The sequence below is a fragment of the Tachysurus vachellii genome, chromosome 15, assembly GCF_030014155.1.
Source record: "Tachysurus vachellii isolate PV-2020 chromosome 15, HZAU_Pvac_v1, whole genome shotgun sequence".
Taxonomy (NCBI): Eukaryota; Metazoa; Chordata; class Actinopteri; order Siluriformes; family Bagridae; genus Tachysurus; species Tachysurus vachellii.
Window position 1 is genome coordinate 22,548,231 of NC_083474.1, and position 22,500 is coordinate 22,570,730.

At 42.1% G+C, this 22,500-nt stretch overlaps 2 protein-coding genes across 10 annotated transcripts in view; one reads left to right on the forward strand and one right to left on the reverse strand.

The window, feature by feature from the left end:
- The window catches only part of robo2 (roundabout, axon guidance receptor, homolog 2 (Drosophila)), a 232,080-nt gene that overhangs the window by 85,806 nt on the left and 123,774 nt on the right, over positions 1 to 22,500 (reverse strand). For all 9 annotated transcript variants that reach the window (XM_060887915.1, XM_060887912.1, XM_060887911.1 and 6 more), the window contains exons 3-5: positions 1,472 to 1,629; positions 463 to 583; positions 214 to 352 (exon numbers count right to left, since the gene is read on the reverse strand). In XM_060887915.1, coding sequence (XP_060743898.1) covers positions 214 to 352; positions 463 to 583; positions 1,472 to 1,629 — 418 coding nt within the window. The remainder of the gene's footprint in view (positions 1 to 213; positions 353 to 462; positions 584 to 1,471; positions 1,630 to 22,500) is intronic.
- LOC132858491 (basic proline-rich protein-like) overlaps positions 21,443 to 22,500 on the forward strand; it is a 32,488-nt gene continuing 31,430 nt past the window's right edge. The window contains 1 exon segment of the mRNA XM_060888871.1: positions 21,443 to 21,594. Coding sequence (XP_060744854.1) covers positions 21,443 to 21,594 — 152 coding nt within the window.

The following is a 22,500-nucleotide window of genomic DNA, read 5'->3' on the forward strand; positions in this document are numbered from 1 at the left end:
TGCTTTTCTGTCTGAAGGATTTGACGTAAATATGAGAATCTGTGCGTTAGCGTAAGTTGGTGACTTTGTTTTGAACGATCTTCTACATTTAAATCTTTTAAGCTAAATATTAATGCGGAATTTGAAGACAAGTTCAGATGTGCATTAATATCAATATCGGTTTCAGGTTCAGTATCGGGTTTAAAAAAAATAAATAAAGGTTTTTCTTATCACCTTCCACGCTGTACGTCCACGTCGTCTTTCCTCCAGCGGACGGAGGGTTGAGGATCTCCATGCACCTGACAACGAAACTCCACTGCTTCCTCCTCCAGGATCACCTGGTTTATCGGCCTGCGCTGGAACGTGGGCCGTTCTACACACACGTACAAACACACACACACACACACACACACACATTGGTAACCACACCACACAATAACATGAATGGACTGAACTCTGATCGCATTTCTATACCATGCTTACCGAACACCGTGACCTGAGCAGTCTCACTGTCTCGTTCTCCCACCATGTTGGTTCCCACACACACGTACATGCCTGCATCACTCTTCCGAGTGTTTGTGATCATCAGCTTGCCTCCTCGAATCTGTAGGGACAAACACCACCGTCGATAAACACGGCGACTCTACAGGGAGTGACTGATACCTTCTCAGTGTTTCCATGCAGGTGATAAGGGGCGGAGTTAGAACGAGCTGCCATCCAATCAAATGAACAAACAGGACTGGATGTAACATTTTTACATATTTTCATCATTCAGGACAAGAGGAGAGGAGAGGAGAGGAGAGGAGAGGAGAGGAGAGGAGAGGAGAGGAGAGGAGAGGAGAGGAGAAGAGAAGAGAGGAGAGGAGAGGAGAGGAGAGGAGAGGAGAGAAGAGGAGAGGAGAGGAGACAAGAGAAGAGAAGAGAAGAGAAGAGAAGAGAAGAGAAGAGAAGAGAAGAGAAGAGAAGAGGAAAGGAGAAGAGGAAAGGAGAGGAGAGGAGAGGAGAGGAGAGGAGAGGAGAGGAGAGGAGAGGAGAGGAGAGGAGAGGAGCAACAGAGGAGAGGAGAGGAGAAGAGAGGAAAAGAGAAGAGAAGAGAAGAGAAGAGAGGAGAGGAGAGGAGAGGAGAGGAGAGGAGAGGAGAAGAGAATAGAGGAGAAGAGAAGAGAGGAGAGAAGAGGAGAGGAGGAGAGGAGAGGAGAGGAGAGGAGAGGAGAAGAGAGGAGAGGAGAGGAGAGGAGAGGAGAGGAGAGGAGAAAAGAGGAAAGGAGAGGAGAAGAGAGGAGAGAAGAGGAAAGGAGAGGAGAGGAGAGGAGAGAAGTGATGAACTGTATTAGAACACACTATAATGTAGTAAACATGAATGTAAATTTATTCACAGATTAATAAAATAATCGATTTTAATTTTAAACCAGTTTATAAGATGCATCTTGTGTTAAATAAACAAAGCCCAGTCCACCCCTGTATCCACCACACGCCCGGATTAGCCACGTACCTTAATCCTGTCATCTCTGTCATCGATCCGAACTTTGTCCTTCTTCCAGTAAGTAGTGGGCTCGGGGTGACCTCGAGGTGGAACACACTCCAAGATGGCCGGTTCTCCTGCCGCCACCACCACGTCTGTGGGGTTCTGTCTGAAGTCATCCCTCAGCACTGAGCCGGAGACACAGAGAAATAACGACCACGCTAAGAATAAATAAATTACTTAGAGCCATAAATGCATTTCTGTGACAGGACAAATGACGTTAGTGACGAGTTCCGTACGCGGCACGTCTCCGTAAATCACGTCAGATCAGATTTCAGACGTGCATCTGTACGCGTGAGTGTGATGCCGTGTGAAGTCGGCAATGCGAGCGCAAGTAAGAACTAATTGGACTTAATGGGACTCCCTGTAGAGAAGACAGAGCAATATAAACACAGGGAGAAGATGCCCTTGAGGGTCCTGTCACTCACACACACACACACACACACACACACACACACACACACACACACATGGTTTAGAGGCTGAATCACTACACTGTGCTCTCAAAGCAGCTGATAATAAAGTGTCATATCTTTCAATCACGGTGCAACAAAGAGACAAATTCACTCTCATTCTGACTGCTGAGAATATTTTGTTTCTATAGTAACAGATTATTAACGTCAGTCACTGATGTGGTGAAGAAATGAGGAAGAGGAAGGAGTCTCTAGTGTCAATGTTGTGTAACAGCCAGATATACATCTGTATTAAGGCTTCACACACACACACGTAACATGTGATAATCTACTCTCTCACACACATACACACACACAATATGTAATCATATACACACACACAAACACACGCACACTTGTAATATGTGATCATCATCCACACCCACACACACACAGGTAATATGTGATTATCAGACACACACACACACACACACAAACAAGTAATATGTGATTATCAGACACACACGTAATATGTGATTATCAGTGATCAGTGATTATATGTGATCATATAGACACACACACACACACACACACACACACGTGTTATATGTGATCATATAGACACACACACTCTCTAACAAAGGAAAAGCATTTGGACACACTGAAGATATAATAGGAATAATATCTCCCAATGTCAAACCCTTAACACACACACACACACACCCACACACACACACACACACACACACACACTCACAGATGCTTCCCTCTGCACCCTTATTTATCTGGATGCAGAATAGAAGAACATACCAGCAAGCGCTAAGGGACGAAGCTCTCAGAACTCCAGCACGGATCACGCATTTATATGAGACACACTAACCACAGGACAGATGCACAGATTCTGGCAGATGGAGGGATAAAAAAATGGAAATCAAGTGTCAAGTGTCAGTTTAGCATAAAAAAAACTAACAATCCTGAATCTCTGACTCTTCTGTGGTGCTGACTCTAGAGACTGGAGCTTTGTGCTCCAAACTGGAACCCGGCTGTTTAAAAAGCTCTCGGTTTGGAACATAATACTACTACTACTAATAATAATAATAATAATAACACTAATAATAATAATAAGAATAAGAATAATAATAACAATCATAATAATAATAATAATAATAATAATAATAATAATAATAATAATAATAATGATGATGATGATAATAATAATAATAATAATAATAATAATAATAATAATAATAATAATAATAATAATAAACATATATATCTATAAGGCAGCCATTATTAATATATATTATCCATCCGTGTGAGTTTACAGTATTGGTGGTGAAATAACCGGAGACATAAGCGCAACATTTTTATTCCCCTCCCAAAAAAAAAGAAAGAAAAAAAAAATCTCTACCCGTCAACTTTTCCTCTCCAGCACTCCTCCACTCCTCATATCTCTTTCTATCTGTCTGGAAGTCTTTCTTTCTCTGCCTCGGATCTGATGAATATTTATATTTTTCACTTTTCACTCCACACTCATACCGCCGAGACTCGGATCCGTCTACGAAGCTCGGGGCGAAAAGTCTAGGCTTCTCTTTCTCCTCTTTCTCTCTTCACCCTTTTCTCCTGCAGAGTTGTTATTTATTTATTCACTCATTTATTTATTTATTTGCTTTTTAGGCTATTTTTTTTTTTTTCGACAGCGAGCTAAATTAACGGCTTTGCCCTTTATTTTTGGCGCCGTTTCAAAAATCTGCGCTCTGAGCCCGAGGAAGCGAGTGGAGACGTGTGTGGAGACGTGTGTGGAGACGTGAGTGGAGACGTGTGTGGAGACGCATTAGATAGAAGGCTGATATGAAGGACATGTGCCAAGGGAAAACAGGCGACATATGTTATTTTGTGCTTAGTCGCGCTTAGTATACTTTTATTTTATGTTCCTTTTTTTAAACACACATTGTTAACCTTTCAGCTCAACACTTCTGTGCTGAGTTCATCCGCTTCTTATTAGCTGTACAAAACAAGACCATTCTCGTTCTTCAGAAACATCTTTTCTCTCCACCATAATTAATGTAGACATAATTTACATTTTACATTTACAGCATTTAGCAGACGCCCTTATCCAGAGCGACTTACATATTATCTAATTTTATACAACTGAGCAATTGGGGGGGGTCACGGTGGCTTAGTGGTTAGCACGTTCGCCTCACACCTCCAGGGTTGGGGGTTCGATTTCCGCCTCCACCTTGTGTGTGTGGAGTTTGCATGTTCTCCCCGTGCCTCGGGGGTTTCCTCCGGGTACTCCGGTTTCCTCCCCCGGTCCAAAGACATGCATGGTAGGTTGATTGGCATCTCTGGAAAATTGTCCGTAGTGTGTGATTGAGTGAGTGAATGAGAGTGTGTGTGTGTGCCCTGTGATGGGTTGGCACTCCGTCCAGGGTGTATCCTGCCTTGATGCCCAATGACACCTGAGATAGGCACAGGTTCCCCGTGACCCGAGGTAGTTCGGATAAGTGGTAGAAAAAGAGTGAGAGAGTGAGTGAGTGAATGAGCAATTGAGGAAGGATAAGAAAGGAAGGAACCTTGAGAGGAACCAGAGTCAAAGGGGAACCTCATCCTCATATGGGTGACACTAAGAACCTTCTAAGAACCGGTTTGCCTTTCCACCGGCTTTTCACAGAGCCGAGTCTGACGTCAATATACGTGTCACGTGTCCCAGCAACTTTAGCGCAGCACATCAACAATGGTGGATGTTGCTTTACTGTTAATGCTCATGGCTTTGTGAACCTACATTGGCATCCAAAAGTAGCGAATCCAACGTGTACGTGCAGCTCCATGTAATCTGTATAAACGGAGGTTGTTATCGAGAAAGTACATAACGTTATTTTATCATTAACACAGAAAAAAGTTAGCCTTAGCATGTAGCTACTTACTATCATGTGTGCGGATAATGTATCATATTGCGGTAAAGTAAAAGTGTAATAAACATTAGTATACTTAAGGTATATTATCAAATCCGCTAACAGTAGCCCCACCCCCAGGTGCTAACAGTAGCTCCGCCCACAGCTCCTGACACAAGCGGTTCTTAAGTCTAGACCAGCAACGTTTTGGTGCTACTTAAGAACCACTTGCTGGTTCAGAGCCGGTGCTTTGGCTGTCGAAAAAGAAAGAACTGGTTCTAAATTAGGCTCCGAACCAGCACTCAAACTGCCTCGGTGGAAAAGGGGCATTAGATGGTAAAGGAAGGAACCTTGAGAGGAACCAGACTCAAAGGGGAACTTCATCCTCATATGGGTGACACCGAAGGGTGTGATTATAAATATACAGTCACATGTGTATTGATTAAGAGGCTGTTTTCCTCAAATGTCATCTAATCGAAAAAAAAAAAAAAGAAAGGGATGTCTGACATATTCAGCGTGAAGGAATATTGTCATATGCAGACATTTATTATTGTCATTGAATATCGTTCGATATTTTTGGCATTGACATACAGATACTCTCAGAGTTATGATATTCAACTTATCATAGGCGATCGTAGCAGCGTATGTGGTACAGTACGTTAGGGTTGCCGCCAGCAACGCCTCACCTCAGTCTCCCAGACAGACAAAGTTAGTTGTCTCGGTGTTAAAGCTTGCTTGTTTTTCCTGGGTTTTTTACTCCTTAATCTTCGCCATCCTCATCATCAGACAACTAAGTTAACGTAGACACCAACAACCTATCGTCATGTAAGTATTCAGGCGTCAGACAGAAAATACGATAGGATAAATGTGGGATGTGGTAGCCTGGTGGTTAATGTGCTGGACTACCAATCGGAAGGTTGTGAGCTCAATTCCCAATACCAGTCTGCTGCTGCTGCTGGGCCCCTGAGCAAGGCCCTTAACCCTCAATTGCTCAACTGTATTAAATGAGATAAAAATGTAAGTCGCTCTGGATAAGGGCATCTGCCAAACTACCCCATACTACCCCTTAAAGCATAGACACCTATGTTTTAGCCAAACTCTGCCATTTACTGTATGCTAACAATTAATATCATTATGTCTAAAATTTTGCACATATGTAAGTTTGTACACCACCAAAGTCTGAGTACAATCCTGTGTTTATTTACTACAATCAAATATATATATATATATTTATATGTCTCAACTTCTGTGCTGCCGTGATGTACACAGACGCAGAAGGTCATGAGTTTTAGTATACACGCCTGCAGCTATACAACTCTTACTGATCCAACCACACCGATCCACTGTCTGTGCCTGTGTGGCAGAAAGAGAGAGAGAGAGAGAGAGAGAGAGAGAGAGAGAGAGAGAGAGAGAGAGAGAGAGACAGAGAGAGAGAGAGAGAGAGAGAGCGAGAGAAAGAGATTTATTTTCCATCACAAGCTCTAACTGCATTTCATTTCCCAAAAGTGATACTGAGCTCCGATTTGCAGTTTTTTTTCTTTTTCTTTAAGATGGAAGACGGCAAATATGCAGGTTTTTGTACAGCCGCTGGCTATGTGTGTGTGTGTGTGTGTGTGTGTGTGTGTGTGTGTGTGTGTGTGTGCGAATGTGATTTTGTGTATGTTTTGTGCACAATGAGTGCTTGAGGGGTAGAAGCTTAATGTGAGAATGTGGTACATTACACAATGAGCAGCAAAACACAACCATTTATCTGCACAGGGCTACGAGGACATAAACCTCCTTCATTAGCGGAGATATCAACTCAGAGAGAGAGAGAGAGAAAGGGGGAGAGAGAGAGAGAAACAGAGGGAGAGAGAAAGGGAGAGAGAGAGAGAGAAACAGAGGGAGAAAGAGAGAGAGAGAGAGAGGGAGAGAGAGAGAGAGGGAGAGAGCGAGAGATCAAACACATCCAAAATCCCAAATCCGTCCAAATGGCTCCTTATTTATTCAGCCTGGAGACAAAGACACTGTATCCTGTATCTGACTCTATAGACCTCAAGAAGCTAGTAATGACCTAGAAACATTTTGTCCTCATTTAAAAAACTATGAACAATGCCTCATATTTCCTTTCCATTCCAAATAGATAGCCAAGCAGTTAAATGCTAACTAGTTAACTAGTGTGAATCTGTCACAGCTGGACAAGTCCTTCAGTGTTGATCCTTCAGTCCTTCAGTCCACAGTTGGACAAGTCCTTCAGTGTTGATCCTTCAGTCCTTCAGTCCACAGCTGGACAAGTCCTTCAGTGTTGATCTGCACCATCACATAATAGACCTTAATGCTAACAGCATGCTGTTAATAAACAAAGGAAACGGTTGACATGGTAACGTTTTCTGTATGAAGACATTTCTGTATCATCTATGGAAGGAGTCTCCAGTGTCAAGTGTTGTTTTTTTTTTATTTTGCAATAACAAGAAAACAGGATATATGACTTGTTTTTGTTGAACATTACATGCAACTATAAGCAGATGTAAAATTATGACCTGTCGTACGTTTAAGTAGCATAACATTGTAATCACTGGCAAATTACTGTGGTTTACAGGGACACTTTAGGACATGGTGAGTTAGGAAAACTCCACTAACTCTAAGTTATTATGCAGCACGTTGCTATCCTTTAATCATTCGCATATGAGATCATGATCGATCGACAAGCTCCTACTGTACGTAGTCTCGCCTCACATCGGGTTTATTCAGAGAAATCCCTGTTTTTTTTATCGCGTAAGCCAGACTATCAAACTGGGATCCCTCATTGAAGTGGAACTAACCGATTACAGATTGCATTATGGAGTTCAGAGTTACTTCAAGTTAAAGATGAAGATAAATACACTGTAGTGTTTCTTTCCAAGTGCAGAGTGTCTATTTATAAGATGGTAATAGAGGGGAGGAATTAGCTTTCAAGGAAGGCCAATCGACAATAATATCTTCGCTGTCGGGCGGAAACCTCGTATGTCCAAATTTGGTCAGTTTCATATTTTTTCACATATCGATGCTATTGGTCAGTCCCCACGTGGGTCTGTTATTTTTACAAGTTATTAACCAATCTAAAGTCTTGAAAATAGCTTGAGCGCAAATCTCATAACTCCATTGGACACTTCAACTGTCCACCTCTTCCTCACTCCGCGGGAGAGCTTCACGGCATATTTCTCCTCAAGAAGAGTCGCAACGAATCAACACGTCTTCTGAGGTAAATGTCTTCAAAACACTGGGCTCAAAGAAAAAAAAATCTTGACCCCCGCTAGTTCTGGTGCTCGTCTGAGGACAGGAATTTAGCGCAAGACAATCCACTGCAACGCGTAACGGCGTAAAGTAACGGTTTTGGAGATACGAGGATTCCGCCTGACAGCGACGATATGGTATTAAGTATTACGTCTGCACATCAAAACAATCAACAGCTTCGGTTTATTGGCATCTTAAATAAACACATGTCCACACAAAGCCTGTTTACTGTCTGCCACTCTGTCGTTATCTTAACGAGACCCCTGCTAGCATCGCACACCACACGCCGAGGTTCCAACCGGACCCTGGACGGCAGAAAACGAGCTGCCGCACAACGCAGAGAACAACATAATTAACTCTTAATGAACCTCCTTCTTCCTGCTGCCATCACCAACACACACTTCCCAAATTCAATTTTGCCTAATCCTGCCTTTATGGTAATGTATAGCTCATTAAAATGTTAGTTACAGACTCATTAAAATGCACTCAGAGACATAATGAATTCATTACTATGATACCGCTCAAAAAGAAAGAGGAGCTAGACGAAGAAGGACGCGGAAGAAGAAAGCAAAGACAAGAGAGAGAATGAGAGAGGAAGACAGCTTTCCAATGACTTAATTTTGACTGGAATCTGCATATATTTGCATAATAAACCTGCATGCTGCGCAGCTAATTTTCAGCATAGCTCTATAATGAAGGCCCTTGCAATTAAGGCTCTTCTCTGAAATAAATTTAGGACTCGTTCGTAGCTCTTTGTAGGGTCTCACTTTGTATGTTTGCATCTGTCTGGGTGTCACTGATGTCTCGTTTGGGGTACCTTTTAATTCTTTGGCCTTAACACGGTAGGTTTGGTAGGCGATAAATGTAGTACAAAGACAGTCCAACAATATAAACATAAAAGTGTTGGAAATGCTGGAAATGTCAGCCAGATTTTCAGCATTTCTGCATTTTCAGCCATCAAGTGTTCTTCATCTAGTTCTTCAGCTTTGCAACCCTGCAGTGGGAAGGAGTCAAAGCAGACAGCAGTAGGAACAAGACTTGCGAAAGCTGAGGTCTTCAAGAGACGACGCTTCGGTTTGATTTTTCCTAATGAACGTAGCTCGTGAGCTCGGAAAACCTGCCGACCGAACGGAATCAAAAGCCTCGCCTAATCATCCTACTCCTCTACCAACATGGAGGCTTTTATCCCATACCTCAGCATCAAACAAGCTTCTGACTGCATGCGAGAGCCTGAGAATCAAGAGAGAAGATTGTGGGATGAAAGACATGGATTGGCTGATCAGGTTGGGATTTTCATTACCTTCTGTGAGCAGTAAGAAACGCAAACCTTTTGCAGGATTAACAATCTTGCTGGCTGTGTAACTTTCCTTACTTTTGGTATAGCACTGTAATTAGTGTGTCATGATGTGGATGACATGCTGGGATGTAAGAACCATGAAGGAAATGTACCATTTGGAAGAATCAAAGTTTTTTTTTTTTATCCATTAGTATCAAAAGGAATTTAGCCACTGTTGGCCTTTAGACTGTTAGGGAAGAATACTAGCGGGAAGGCTTAGCAGACCTCGGGAATCGGAGATCTGACAAAAAGGTGAGACTTTTTCCCTAATCATCAGTTCTACCCAGTGGTGTATCTCTATCTCATTATCTCTATCCCAGTCCTGAGATATCTGACATCTTAACTTAACAGTTTAACAGGGTAATCTTAACAGCCAGATAATTACAAGAGAGATCAGTTGGTGCTTTTTCACCAGGTCTCTGGCATCTAAACCTCAGTGGAGAGTTCTTCTAGGTTCCCTCAAGTATGAGAAAAAAGAAGGATGATGCATATTTGCTATGTCTCCAGATCAACCTTCAGTGCTCAACAGCAGTTTCACTGTACCTACGTAGATTTACATCAGTAATGAACAAGCCAAAGGCAACAATGGAACAAGAAAATTCTGTGAAACACAATAAAAAGAAATTCTAAGAGGAACTAAATTCGAGTGTCGAAGATGTTAGAACAGAGAGAAGCCTCTCAAATCCAAACCAACTCAAAATGCTGACCAGAGATGGATTATCTTCTGTCCCACTCCAGGCAAGTCTTGATTCCTTTCATAGTACATTTTGGTTCCTTTCAAAGTGAAATTTTGATTCCTCTCAAAATACTAAAAAACTAGCTCTGGCTAGAGGACTTGACGGGTCCACTTAGATCCGAAAACCCAAGGAAGTTTCACGCATGCCTCGGACACGGTTCGGGTCTAATAATAGCAGCATCGGGTCTCGGGTAATTTAAAATGAATATGTTTTTACCGAACGGACCCGAGAAGACCCGAACTACCGTATCTCACGTGTGTGCATCGACTCGAGTCCTTTTCCAACCTCTGCTCTGTTTGCCAAGACCGCTTGCGACATCGTGTTGCTAGCGGTAAGCTAATTTTCATTGAAATAGACCTGTCAATCAGTTTTGAATCCACACTGTAGCAGTTAGTTTTCTGTCTGACTGGTGCGTACAGGGCTGCATCAGTGTGTGCAACGTTCGGGTCCAGTCGGGTTAAAAAAAATTGCCAACCGGTCGGGTCAGACTCGGGTCGGGTCTTTCTTAAAAAAAAGAAATAAATAAATTATGCACGTTCGGGTAAAAAGTGATTCGGGTCACTTCGGGTCGGGTACATTTCTTTAGACCCGAGAAGACCTCTAGCTCTGGCTCCTTTAAAGGTAAGTGTTGGTTCCTATCAAGGGGAGCCTTTATTTCCTTTAAATGTTCTTGATTTCAATTAAAGTGAGTATTAGTTCATTTCAAGGTAAGTGCCGGTTCTTCTCAACGCGGATCTTGTGCCTTCTCAAGGTACGTGTTGATTCCTCACAAGGTGTGTCTTGATTCCTCATAACGTAAGCTTCAAATGCTCTTAAAGAAAATGTTGGTTCTTCTCATGGTGAGTTCGATTCCTATTAAGCCTTTATTCTTTTCAGTGGGTTCTTGGTTTCCGTCAAGGTAAAAGTCTCGATTGCTGTCAAAGTAGATTCCTATTAAGGCAAGTCTTTGTTCCACTCAAGGTTGTTTTTTTCCCCTCTCTCATAGGAAGGGTTATGTTCCTTTCTCACAACTGTTGCCTTTGGTTTGAGCATTAACATCTCTAAACCTGTTTCAATTGTAATCTGTGTTAGAATAATTAAATGTTCATGTCTTTCAGCTCAGTACCTGTACACACACACACACACACACACACACACATTAACTGCTCTCATGCAGGGTGTTTTGGAGGAAGCCACCGAAGCAGAAGTGATGTCTGATGACACAGGAACTGCTGGGTGTCACAGGGGCCAAACGCAGCTGTGAAGATGCTTTCTCTCCTTCCCTGAGTGTTCTTTAATCTCTCACACTCTCTAAAAGATAAACCAGCCTTCAGCACTCCAGTTTCCTGCAGCTTTCTATATTTTCTCCTCGTTGTATGAAGTATCATTTACTTGTCACCTAACATCTGTGTATTTTTGAACCTTTTTCTGTATGTAAAAAAGGATGCAAGTGAAAGCTAAGCAGAGCGGATTACTGTACGCTGCACTCTGCAGTGGGAATCTGATGCTGGACTCTTCCTGACGCAAGCTTCTATTTTCTGTCTATGAACTGTGACATTGTGCGAATGACCTCGGGGTAGTACAGTAAGACGAGCTTCACCGCACCACCCTGCCCGAGGGACTGCAGCCCCGTTCGATAGCACTTATGCACCACAAAGACCCAGATCGCACTGCATACAAACACACAATCATAGTTTCATGCTTTGCTACTGCTAATTGAACTTGTTTGTGGCTTTTGGAAAAAGGTTCCTCATCTCAATAGCAAGCATCTTTTAATTAAACTCTCTGTTGGTGGCAAAACATTAATGAACCGCCTTAGTATGGAAATGCACGAGGTCTGGCCCCGTCTAATTACATACGTGGCTCTAGACTGTTGTCGAGTCGATAACTGTAGCTCTGAACGGGATATATACCAAATAATGTGAGTAAAATTTCAGTGCACAGCTAAAAAATACAAGTATGTTTAAAAAAAAAAAAAAGTTGTCGTCTTTATTTAAAACGTGTGACTGGTTAAATTGTGGGTGGGATTTTTGTCCTCAAATCGGTCTGAGAGATCGAGAGATTAAAAACTCTGGTCCAGTTTGTAGCAGTGGCACTGGGGTTTGTCAGTGTGTTGCCTGATTGGATAGAGAGTGACCATGGGTGAGAATTGTGGTCAGCTTGGTGGTGTTGATATCAGGGCACATCAGGTACATCAGGCATTTAGTGACTGAGGCATTGTGGGAGAGAACTCTGGTCCGGATGGTCACAGCATCAGCATCCTGGCCAGGAATTATGGTCCGATTGGTGACTGAGGCGTTGCGGGTGAAAACGGTGGTACTTTTTGTTATAGTGATATCAAGGGCCTTAAACGTGGTCCAACTGGGTACGTTATCTTTGGGGACAGAAACTCAGTAAGACTGGGGATCAAGACACATAGGCCATTTGGTCAGGAGTTGAGTGAGAACGATGCTAATGAGAGCTAGATATCTTTATCTAAGCAAATAACTTTCATTCCCTTGTGTCCACTATCAACTCTGAGACCTTGCAGTCTTCCCATCTCTGCTTGTAATACGAAGCCTGCGACAGATTCCGCTGACATTACTTTTACAGAGAGTTGCAAACACACCGGTCTACACAGAACGGCTTTAAGATCAGCCTCGTTCCCTCCCTACACGGTACTTGAGCTGTCAAAGTGACAAAAATGCATATCCCTAATAGCAACTTTATTGATCCCGAAAGATCCTGAGGTCAAGCGTGAAAGTGCGGTCTGCACAGCATCTAATCTCTTACACAGAAAACACAAATGCAAATTCAGCAGCTTTGTGCGCCGTCAGCTTTCATTAAACGACCAATCAAGGCGTGTTTTCCATGCTTGCACAAACCTCTCTGCACACCCACACTTAGCTATGTGTAGAGTTTAATAGCAGGAAGTGTACATATCCTTACACATGGGACTTTTCTAGTCATTGCTATGTGATTATGAGATGCTAGGCAGGTTCCCTGAATCATCATTTCCCCCATCTAGGGCTGGACGATATATGGCTGAAAACTGTATCACGATATCAGTGTTTCGTATCGGTCGATATCGATAATTATTGATTTTTTTTATGACCCATTTAAAATAAGGACCAGGAGAAAAATCTATTACATTTAAACATTTTTATTTTAAACTTAACCTTCCTCTTATCGTAATCCCCTCAGTTATTAAGACAGAAATGTCAACAAGCAGGAAAACTCTAATAATTATAATGTAAACATAAGTCTAAAGTCACAATGAACACTTAACAATTATCACTTAACATTTAAGGTGCAAAATAAAAGAAAATGTAAGAAATGCTTAATAAAGTGTAATAAAATAGTGCAAAGTGTTAAATATAAACATAGAGAAACCTGAGAATTTAGCCTTGCATAATTTGCAGACGACATTGGTCTGACTACGGTCAGACTTATAATAAAAAAAAAAAAGCTGATTTTTCCTTTTTTATTTACAATTTCCTCGCTCGCTGCGGCTCATTTTCTGCTCACCGGTTACTGAAGAGGAATCCAGCAGACTGCCACAAGACAACGATATGGCGCAACCAAACATGATACTGTTATACGATTGGCTGTTAGCGTGTCACGCACTACGTTGCTAGGTTACCAGAGAGCGAGTGTCTTTGTTAATGCAACCAAACTTGCTTCGCAACCTCCGTTTACTTCCGACGGAGAATAAAGAATATCGAACGTTTTATCGAACACATTTTTTATTGATATCGATCACGTGTCTATCGCGATACATATCGTTATCGTTTTATCGCCCCGCCCCAACCCCCATCTTTCCCTTTTACTTCCTTTCTCATTGGTTATTCTCATTACCAGACCTACACATATCATGCAAATAGCATGTGTTAAACTTTAGTGGTCAAGTCAAAAGGCTTGAACAATACATCACTGCAGGCAGGCTTGAGATAGATTTATTTTTATTCCAATGTGCTTTTCAATGCCTCTCTTTGCCAAATAAAATATTTGTAAAAAAATAAAACAAAAACAACCCGCACAGCGTTTCAGTTGTTTTTGGTTAAGTCATGGACCAGGTCACTGGCAGCTCACCTGATCCAGCTCTGGCTTTGCTCTTCACAGAAAAACAAACAGTCTATAAATACAGGTCCTCATTAAGTGCACACAGCTTCACCTTTTCATTCACTACCCCACTCGTTCTCCATTACCTCTCTCATTCACTGCTAGGGCTTGTGACCAAAACCACCAAGAAAATCTTAAACTGTCACACATGAAACATGCATTAGTCAAGAAACACGATTAAAACACGAAATATCTAAACATCGTATGGATGTAAATATTAAACGACGACGCATCCGTGTAGCTGAGGATGTGCTGAAGGAACCGTACGTCACGACACGTACGAACTCCTGTAGGGATAGAAAATGCCCAGAGTTTTATTATGCTTCTTAGATTTGGCCAATCAGTAATATTATCAGGAATATTTAGTACAACATGTTCCGTCTGAATGGTTTCTGGTCTGCAAACAAGTACTGTACTGTATATACCCAGGAGCAGGAACTGAAATGGTTCCTACAGCTGCAGTTCAGGAGCAAAAATCAGCCCTGTTATGTCTTGGGGTTGTAGAAAATATGATGGAAAAGAGAGAAAGAATAAAAAGAGAGAGAGAGAGAGAGAGAGAGAGAGAGAGAGAGAGAAAGATGAAGGATGGAAGCAGAGCTAACAGGGCCGGGTGTTAAATCAGCGTCAGCTCTTGCCGCTCATGCAGACATTAAAAATGATTTATTGATGGTTTTATGGATCTTAACAGGCGAGGAAGAGTAAAAATTAAACCTGATACGTCAATGACCTTTCCAGCAGGCTGCACCATGCAGAGATTGAAAGAGATCCCGCTTTCTCCCCTCTAGAGTGTGAGTGTGTGTGTGTGTGTGTGTGTGTGTGTGTGAGAGAGAGATGAAAGAGTGAGAAAAGGGAATGTGATATGTGAATATTGTATGCACTCATTTGCAAACATTCCAATAAGGCAGATTGTGTGAGTGTGTGTGTGTGTGTGTGTGTGTGTGTGAAAGAGAAAAAACATTTCTGTGCCTATTGAGTTAAATCCTCTGAATAATTTCAAAGGCATCTCTGCATGCTCGGCATCTCTGCATGCTCAGCATCTCTCTCTCTCTCTCTCTCTCTCTCTCTCTCTCTCTCGCACACACACTCACACACAGAGTGATACACAAACAGAAGCAGTGGGTGGCTTGTCTAACCTTATTGGAACTAGAATACGAAGGCAACCTACGAACAAAATGGAATAAAATCCAAGCAATTTGTAGGAAACACAGCTAAACCAAAAGGCTCATGTGAGTACTATAAACATTCAAAATGCAAACGCTAAACTCAGCAAATGCCTGGTATCGATTAAGTCTTCACAAACGTTTCCTGAACGATCTTGTTAAATCTTCAGAATTCTGGATCGGACATCTGGATCGGATCACCAGGCATCGTTTTACTCCAGCAACTGGACTAGAACCCAGGCTTTAGACTGATGCCATGTACTGAGGTAGCCAAAGTATCATTGGTTCACTCTATGGGCCAACATCTAAACAGTGGAATGAATTGAGGGTTGATTAAAGCCAAGAATCCTCTCATATTTAGGACTGAATAAAGATGGATGTGCATGTTGAAAAAACGCCAAAAACCCCCTTTGGTCCGCCATACTTGTTCACCCAAACAACTATCCAAACAACAACAACAACAACTTTTTTATATACTGCACACGTCTGTCACTTTGATTGACAGGCGTATGAACCCCTGTATGCACCTCGATTTAAGCTTTTAATATCTTGTGTTTTATTTTTCGTTGCTATTACAGTAAGTTGGGGTTGGAGTGAAGGGTCAGCGATGATACAGCATTCCTAGTGCAGAGAAGAATAAGGGCCTTGCTCAAGGACCCAAAAGTGGCAGCTTAACAGTGCTAAAGCTTAAACCCCCAAACTTTCAATCGACTGTCAGTTAACATAGTGTAAATTTCCGTCATGGCAGATGGCATGGTGTTGCTGTGGTGTCTACAGTATGTGTAGATTCCTCCAGCTCCCCCTATACGTGAGTGTCTGTGGTGCACTGTGATGGACGGACAGCCCATTCTTGGTACATTCTTGCCTCATGTCTAGTATTCACAGGATAGTCTCCAGAACACTGACCAGGATAAAGGGTTTGCTGAATAGTAACAATTGAATAAATGAGTATAAGCTCAAGTAAGTTTGGAAGTTAACACTGATGCCCCTAATGCCCCTTTTCCATCGAGGCAGTTTGAGTGCAGGTTCGGAGCCTAATTTAGAACCAGTTCTTTCTTTTTCGACAGCCAAAGCACCGGCTCTGAACCAGGAAAAGTGGTTCTTAAGTAGCAACGTTGCTGGTCTATAATTAAGAACCGCTTGCGTTACGGGGCTGTGGGCAGGGCTACTGTTAGCGCCTAGGGGCGGAGCTACTGTTAGCGCCTTTGATAATGTACCTTAAGTATACAAATGTTTAATACACTTTTACTTTACCGCAATATGATACATTATCAGCACACATGATAGTAAGTAGCTACATGCTAAGGCTAACTTTTTTCTGTGTTGATAAAATAACGTTATGTACTTTCTCGATTACAACCTCTGTTTATACAGATTACATGGAGCTGCACGTACACGTTGGATTCGCCGCGTTTGGGTGTTAATGTAGGTTCACAAAGCCATGAGTATTAACAGTAAAGCAACATCCGCCATTGTTGATGTTGTGTTTGTGTTTGCTGCTGCTGCGCTAACGTTGCTGGGACACGTGACACGTATACAGTGACGTCAGACTCGGCTCTGTGATGCTCTCTAACCGACGGAAAGGCAAACCGGTTCTTAGAAGGTTCACCAGTGGAACCAACTTTGAACCAGCACCAGCGCTAGCTCTGAACCAGCACCCAGTTCTTTCCGGTGGAAAAGGGGTATTAAACAACTTCCATGCACATCTGTAGCAGCTGTTACCATAGTACTTTAACGATCGTATCTTTCCATCCAATCTAAGTTTCTGTGTTTTACTTGAAGTCCCGCTGAAGCTTGAATCCTTAATTTCATTACAGTCCCTGCCAAAAGTAATTGTGTTTGTGCTGGTTGTAATCAGCTTATTGCTGGATCTGGTCTTACACCCTGGACAAGGCCAAGCTCACCCAAACTGAACCGAGCAGAATAGAGAATTCTAATGAATCTTACCGCTCTTCCTCTCTCTTCCTCTCTCTTGAACATATATTTAATACACAGATACACTCTCCTCTGTCTCATAATGGATGAACCGCATCAATACTTGGCCATCGTGGCAGCTCTTTTCCGTGTGGCTCGATATCAGGGGCAGCTCTTTGTTTGGTTAATCATTCCGAATGAAGCCCAAAGTTAATGAGGTTACTTCTGATCTCTTTGATTTCATCCACGTCTTAAATCGACCGCACGCTTGAGGGCGATGAACGAAAGTCAAATCTACTGCTTGTCCTACATCACCGAAACAACTGAGAATCTTGAAACAAGCGAGGCCACGTGCAGTGACTGTACGTACTAAATCATCACTGGTTCATTTCCTATTTCGTATTTGGTTCTCATTTTGGAACACTGCACTTTCACAGCTCCTGGATTCAGGTTATGAGATCCTGAACTCAGGTTAACATCTCTGCAGAGTTTCATGTGTCGTACCTGAGGCCTGGTATGTTTTCACCAGGTTCTCCGATGTCCAATCACTTCCTAAAAAAATATGGTGGTAGGTGGACTAGCGACTCCAAATTGGCCCTTGGTGAGAATGAGGGCCCAGGATTACCAGACTACTGAACATTACTGACTTGATGAATTAATAATTTCCTGCAGGTCACATTTAAGAAACCAGAAAAAATAAAGTGTGTGCAGAAAGAGGTGGAGCAGGAAAGTCACCAAGTTCACTACAATCCTTGAAAATCATTGGAATCAACAGCACATGGTTATTTATAGTGTGAACCTTCCTACAGCATATAGCAATGTTCTGTAACAATGTTCTCAACATTCCCAACGTTCTCACACCAATAACCACCGATCTTTTGTCTTCATCTTTATAAGTAACAAACCTGAAAATTAATCCCATGCTAATTATTCACTCACTCATTGTCTAAAGTTTATCCGAACTACCTCGGGTCACGGGGAGCCTGTGCCTATCTCAGGCGTCATCGGGCATCAAGGTAGGATACACCCTGGACAGAGTGCCAACCCATCACAGGGCACACACACACACTCTCATTCACTCACGCACTCACACACTACGGACAATTTTCCAGAGATGCCAATCAACCTACCATGCATGTCTTTGGACCGGGGGAGGAAACCGGAGTACCCGGAGGAAACCCCCGAGGCATGGGGAGAACATGCAAACTCCACACACACAAGGTGGAGGCGGGAATCGAACCCCCAACCCTGGAGGTGTGAGGCGAACGTGCTAACCACTAAGCCCCCCACATATTAAACTGTAGTCTTTTAAAGGTATACACATGGTCAAGGACTATTAATATCCCAAATAAAAAAACACTGTATAAAAACGATACTGATTCTTACTTTGTTAGCGATAATTCAACTAGCAAACATGTTATGATGTGTAAACTGAGAAAAGCTGTGTGTGTTTTCTTCAGTGTTAGATTACATTTCTGAATTCATGCAATTCTTCTCATATACTGTATGAAGGTCATGCCAAGAATGTTCATCAGCCTTACAGCCTGATAGAACAATTCCACCACAAATGCCCCAATCATCCAGTTTCCTGATGAGAGTCCATTACTATCCCTACATATTTTTCATTATTTCATTTCCATCTGCCTTTAATGACCTCGAATACTGGAGCTGACGCTGCAAAAAGCGACGCTAAACGACTAGCTCGTTATGAAAGACGAATTCGGCCGTATGTGGGAAACAATCCGTGACACAATGTGTACACGATGGGTTTGGAAATGCGTTAGTGAAATTAAAATGGAAATGAAACAGAATGAAATCTACATACAAAACTGGTACACATTTTTTGACAGCATTACTGACCGATTATCTGAGAAGGTCTTGAGAAGGTTATATATATATATATATATTCCAGATTCCAGGACTGTTAAGCTGGAATGTTACAAAGATAACATTTCTACAACATTCTACATTCATATATAGTTCACACTTTACCACAGCTTCAGTGTTTGAAACAATTAAAATGTTATACCTACACCAAGGATTATTCCTTTAAGAAAGGTTTTAATGAAGAACCATTTTTAAATTCTAGGGACCCTTACTTGTCCAGTAAACCATTAAAGGACCTCTGTAATGGTTTCTTCTTAAGATGGAACCACCAATTAATCAATGACCCAAGTAAGTGCGCTGTCAAGAAAATGAACAAGTACCTAACTACTTGGCGTAATCTTTAGTGAAGGGTTCTTGATGAGTTCATCATAAAGGGTTCATTGTAATCTTCAGGGTTTTAAGTCTCATGAAAGGTTCTACTTGGCTTGGACCTTCCCAAAACCCTTAAAGGTGGGGTCTCCGTTGTTTGAGAAATGCTTCAGAAAACTGAGTCGGGACGTCAAACTAAACAAAAACAAAACAAACGAGTAGCCGATGAGCAGAAAGGGGCGTGTCTTGTCAATATGGGCGGAGAGAGTGTTCAGTGCGCATGTGTGACATTAGCAGAAAGAGGTTTTAACATTGACATGGAGGATAAAAACAAAGAAAGAAAGTGAAGAAAAAGCCTTACGATAAGGTAAGAAGTAGGACGTGTTAATATAGGATCAGCTTTCCAGCGCTGGAGAGAACTGAAGGAGCAGGAAGTTGGTCACATATTCACAGATTGGAGTTTCCTGAGTCAATAACTCCTGAGCTAAACGCTGTTAAAATGATTAAAAAACCTGACCTAGAACCTGTCAAGAGTTTCAAATTTACGCTGTCTGGGGACATGGAACACATGTAGAATAAAAGTGTTCTTGAGAAGTTTTTGAGTAATTATTACCAGAGCTTCTCTGTGATTTTAGTCCCGTCCGAATGTGCCATCTCGGTAATCATTACAGACAATGTCAGTAAAGATTACGGCGACTTTTACCTTCTGTAAAAAGGTCCTCAGGTAATACCAATCCCGTCCGAATAGACCCGCTGTAAATACGTACGGTAAAATTCCGTAATTTCCTGTTTAAAAGTAATTTTTGGCGCGTTTTGCAAGCATGGAGGCGCCATGTTGTCTGTTTGCGCACGTGATAACAGGAAGCAACGTCATACGCACATGACGACAAGGAGGTTACTGTGGTGCGTAAAGCGAGTTACCCCTCCCACTTCTGCTAGTTTTAATGAGATGTCTTGTCCCGTAAAATTGCATTACTCCACGTCCCCACGTAAAACTAATCCCGTCCGAATAGGGCTTTAAAAAGGTTCTACTTGACTGAGAACCCATAACTATTCAACAATCCCTTTAAAAACTCTTCAAGAAGTCATTTTTTGTAAGGATTCACAAAGAGTTCTTTAATAGTTGATTGTATAATCATGGATTCTTAGCATCCTAAAAAGGTTCTACTCAGGTTTGAGCCCATAATTATCCAATGACCATTTAAAACCCTTCATGAATCAAAGGTTCGAGGGTTCTTCAAAAGTTCTTTAATGGTTCACTAGATAATTGAGGATTATTAGCCTCCAAAAAAGCCTTTTGATTAAGGAATTGTGCTGTAGGGTTCTCGGTATAATTGTGAGGGTTCTACATTTCCTTCTACAACAATACATGCCGTGTCTTACTTTATTACCGACTTCTCTGTTCTCTTCTCTCAGGATGATTAGGTTGTTTTGTTCTGTACTGTTTCTAACATTTAACCCCATCATCTGGGATTCAAAAGTGTTACCTCTTATCTTTTACTTGTAGTCAGAAGCACAAAAAAACAATGGAAGATTGTCTTCCAAAAGCATTTCCACTCCCAGCAGGTCCTGTGGGGCAAAAGATAAGGGCGGAACACGTGGGAAAGAGTGTTGGAGCAGCAGTATGTGACTAGTCATCGGTTCCCCTGGGTAATGAATCTCTATTGGTGGACGGCAGGCTGCTGTAAAACCCAATTAGTGTCAGTGGGCTTTCTGCTGCTTCCCTCATAGCAAGATAACCCTTAGTACAGAGCTGCCCAGGCACCGATGCCTCCCCTCGGCCTCGGGAGCTCAAGTCAACATTACTTCTGGAGCTGAAGTCTGAACGGAAAGCCGTTTTTCCCGCTCGGCAGACTCACAGTCTAGCCACGGCCAATTTCAAACATGGAAATCCGGGAGAGACGGGCACCTTGTCTGGGAGGCAGATAATTAAATTGAGTGTATAAAAAAAACGGATTTTCTTTTGTGGGAGTCAGCATAATGTGCACCTTTCCCCCGTCTATTTCACGCTTGAAGCAGATCCTCGCTGAGGCAGAGGCTGGCGGTGTCACCGAGGCGTCTCGCGCTCTCATCCCTGCCTTCAAACGCTTCCATCTTCCACGGAAAGATGAAAGTGCTGAACCGGATGGGAGGCACATCTTCCTACTTTCTTCTGCTTCCTGCTCATTTTCTCTCTCTCTTTCTCTTTCACTCACTCTCTCTCTCCCTCTCTCTCTCTCTCTCTCACTCTCTCTATCTCAATCTCGCTGTCTTTCTGTATTTGCTTAATCCGTCACATGGGATAAATTTAAGAAATGCCAGGTGGAAGATGGTTTTGAAGGTGCATAAGGAAAGCGATGAATCTACAGTATATAAGTTCACACACACACACACACACACACACACTCACGCACACATACAGCACACAGCAAAGGGTTTTATTCCTCATATAATATGACAAACAAACAAACAAACAACAACAAAAAAACTATTTGTCATATCACTGAGAAAATACAAAGTATAAGCTCCTTACAGAAACATCACCGTATCGATGACTACACGTGTTTTTAATCTGTTGACGAAGAGCTGCTGTTGTTGCTATAGAAATGATCATACACCAATCAGAAGCGAGCATTCGCCAAAAAAACACAAGCAGAAATGTAAAATTAAAAAAAATAAAAAAATTGACGCAGTTCGCCTTTTCTTTCTTCCCCTAGGGAGAATTGTAAAGACTGATAATAGCGAAGGAGTGGATGACGAGATCCATTGTGTGATGGAAAAGAAGTCATTTTTCCCACAATGCCATTTCCCCCCAAAAAAAACATTTTCTTGCATTTTCAAGGCTGTCTAATGTCCTGAATGACTGCTCTCTGAGACGAGGCAGAGATTAGGTTTGATTTTTCATAACAGCCACTTGACTGCAGGAGAAGCGGAACCAACAGCAAGAAATCCATCTTCTCAGAAAAAGGGTGAAGGAGGCTTTCTTTAAAATATTGGAGAGTGTGACTCTTTTACATCACGTTGGTTCCTTAAATAGAAAGGTACACGTGGCACGCTGT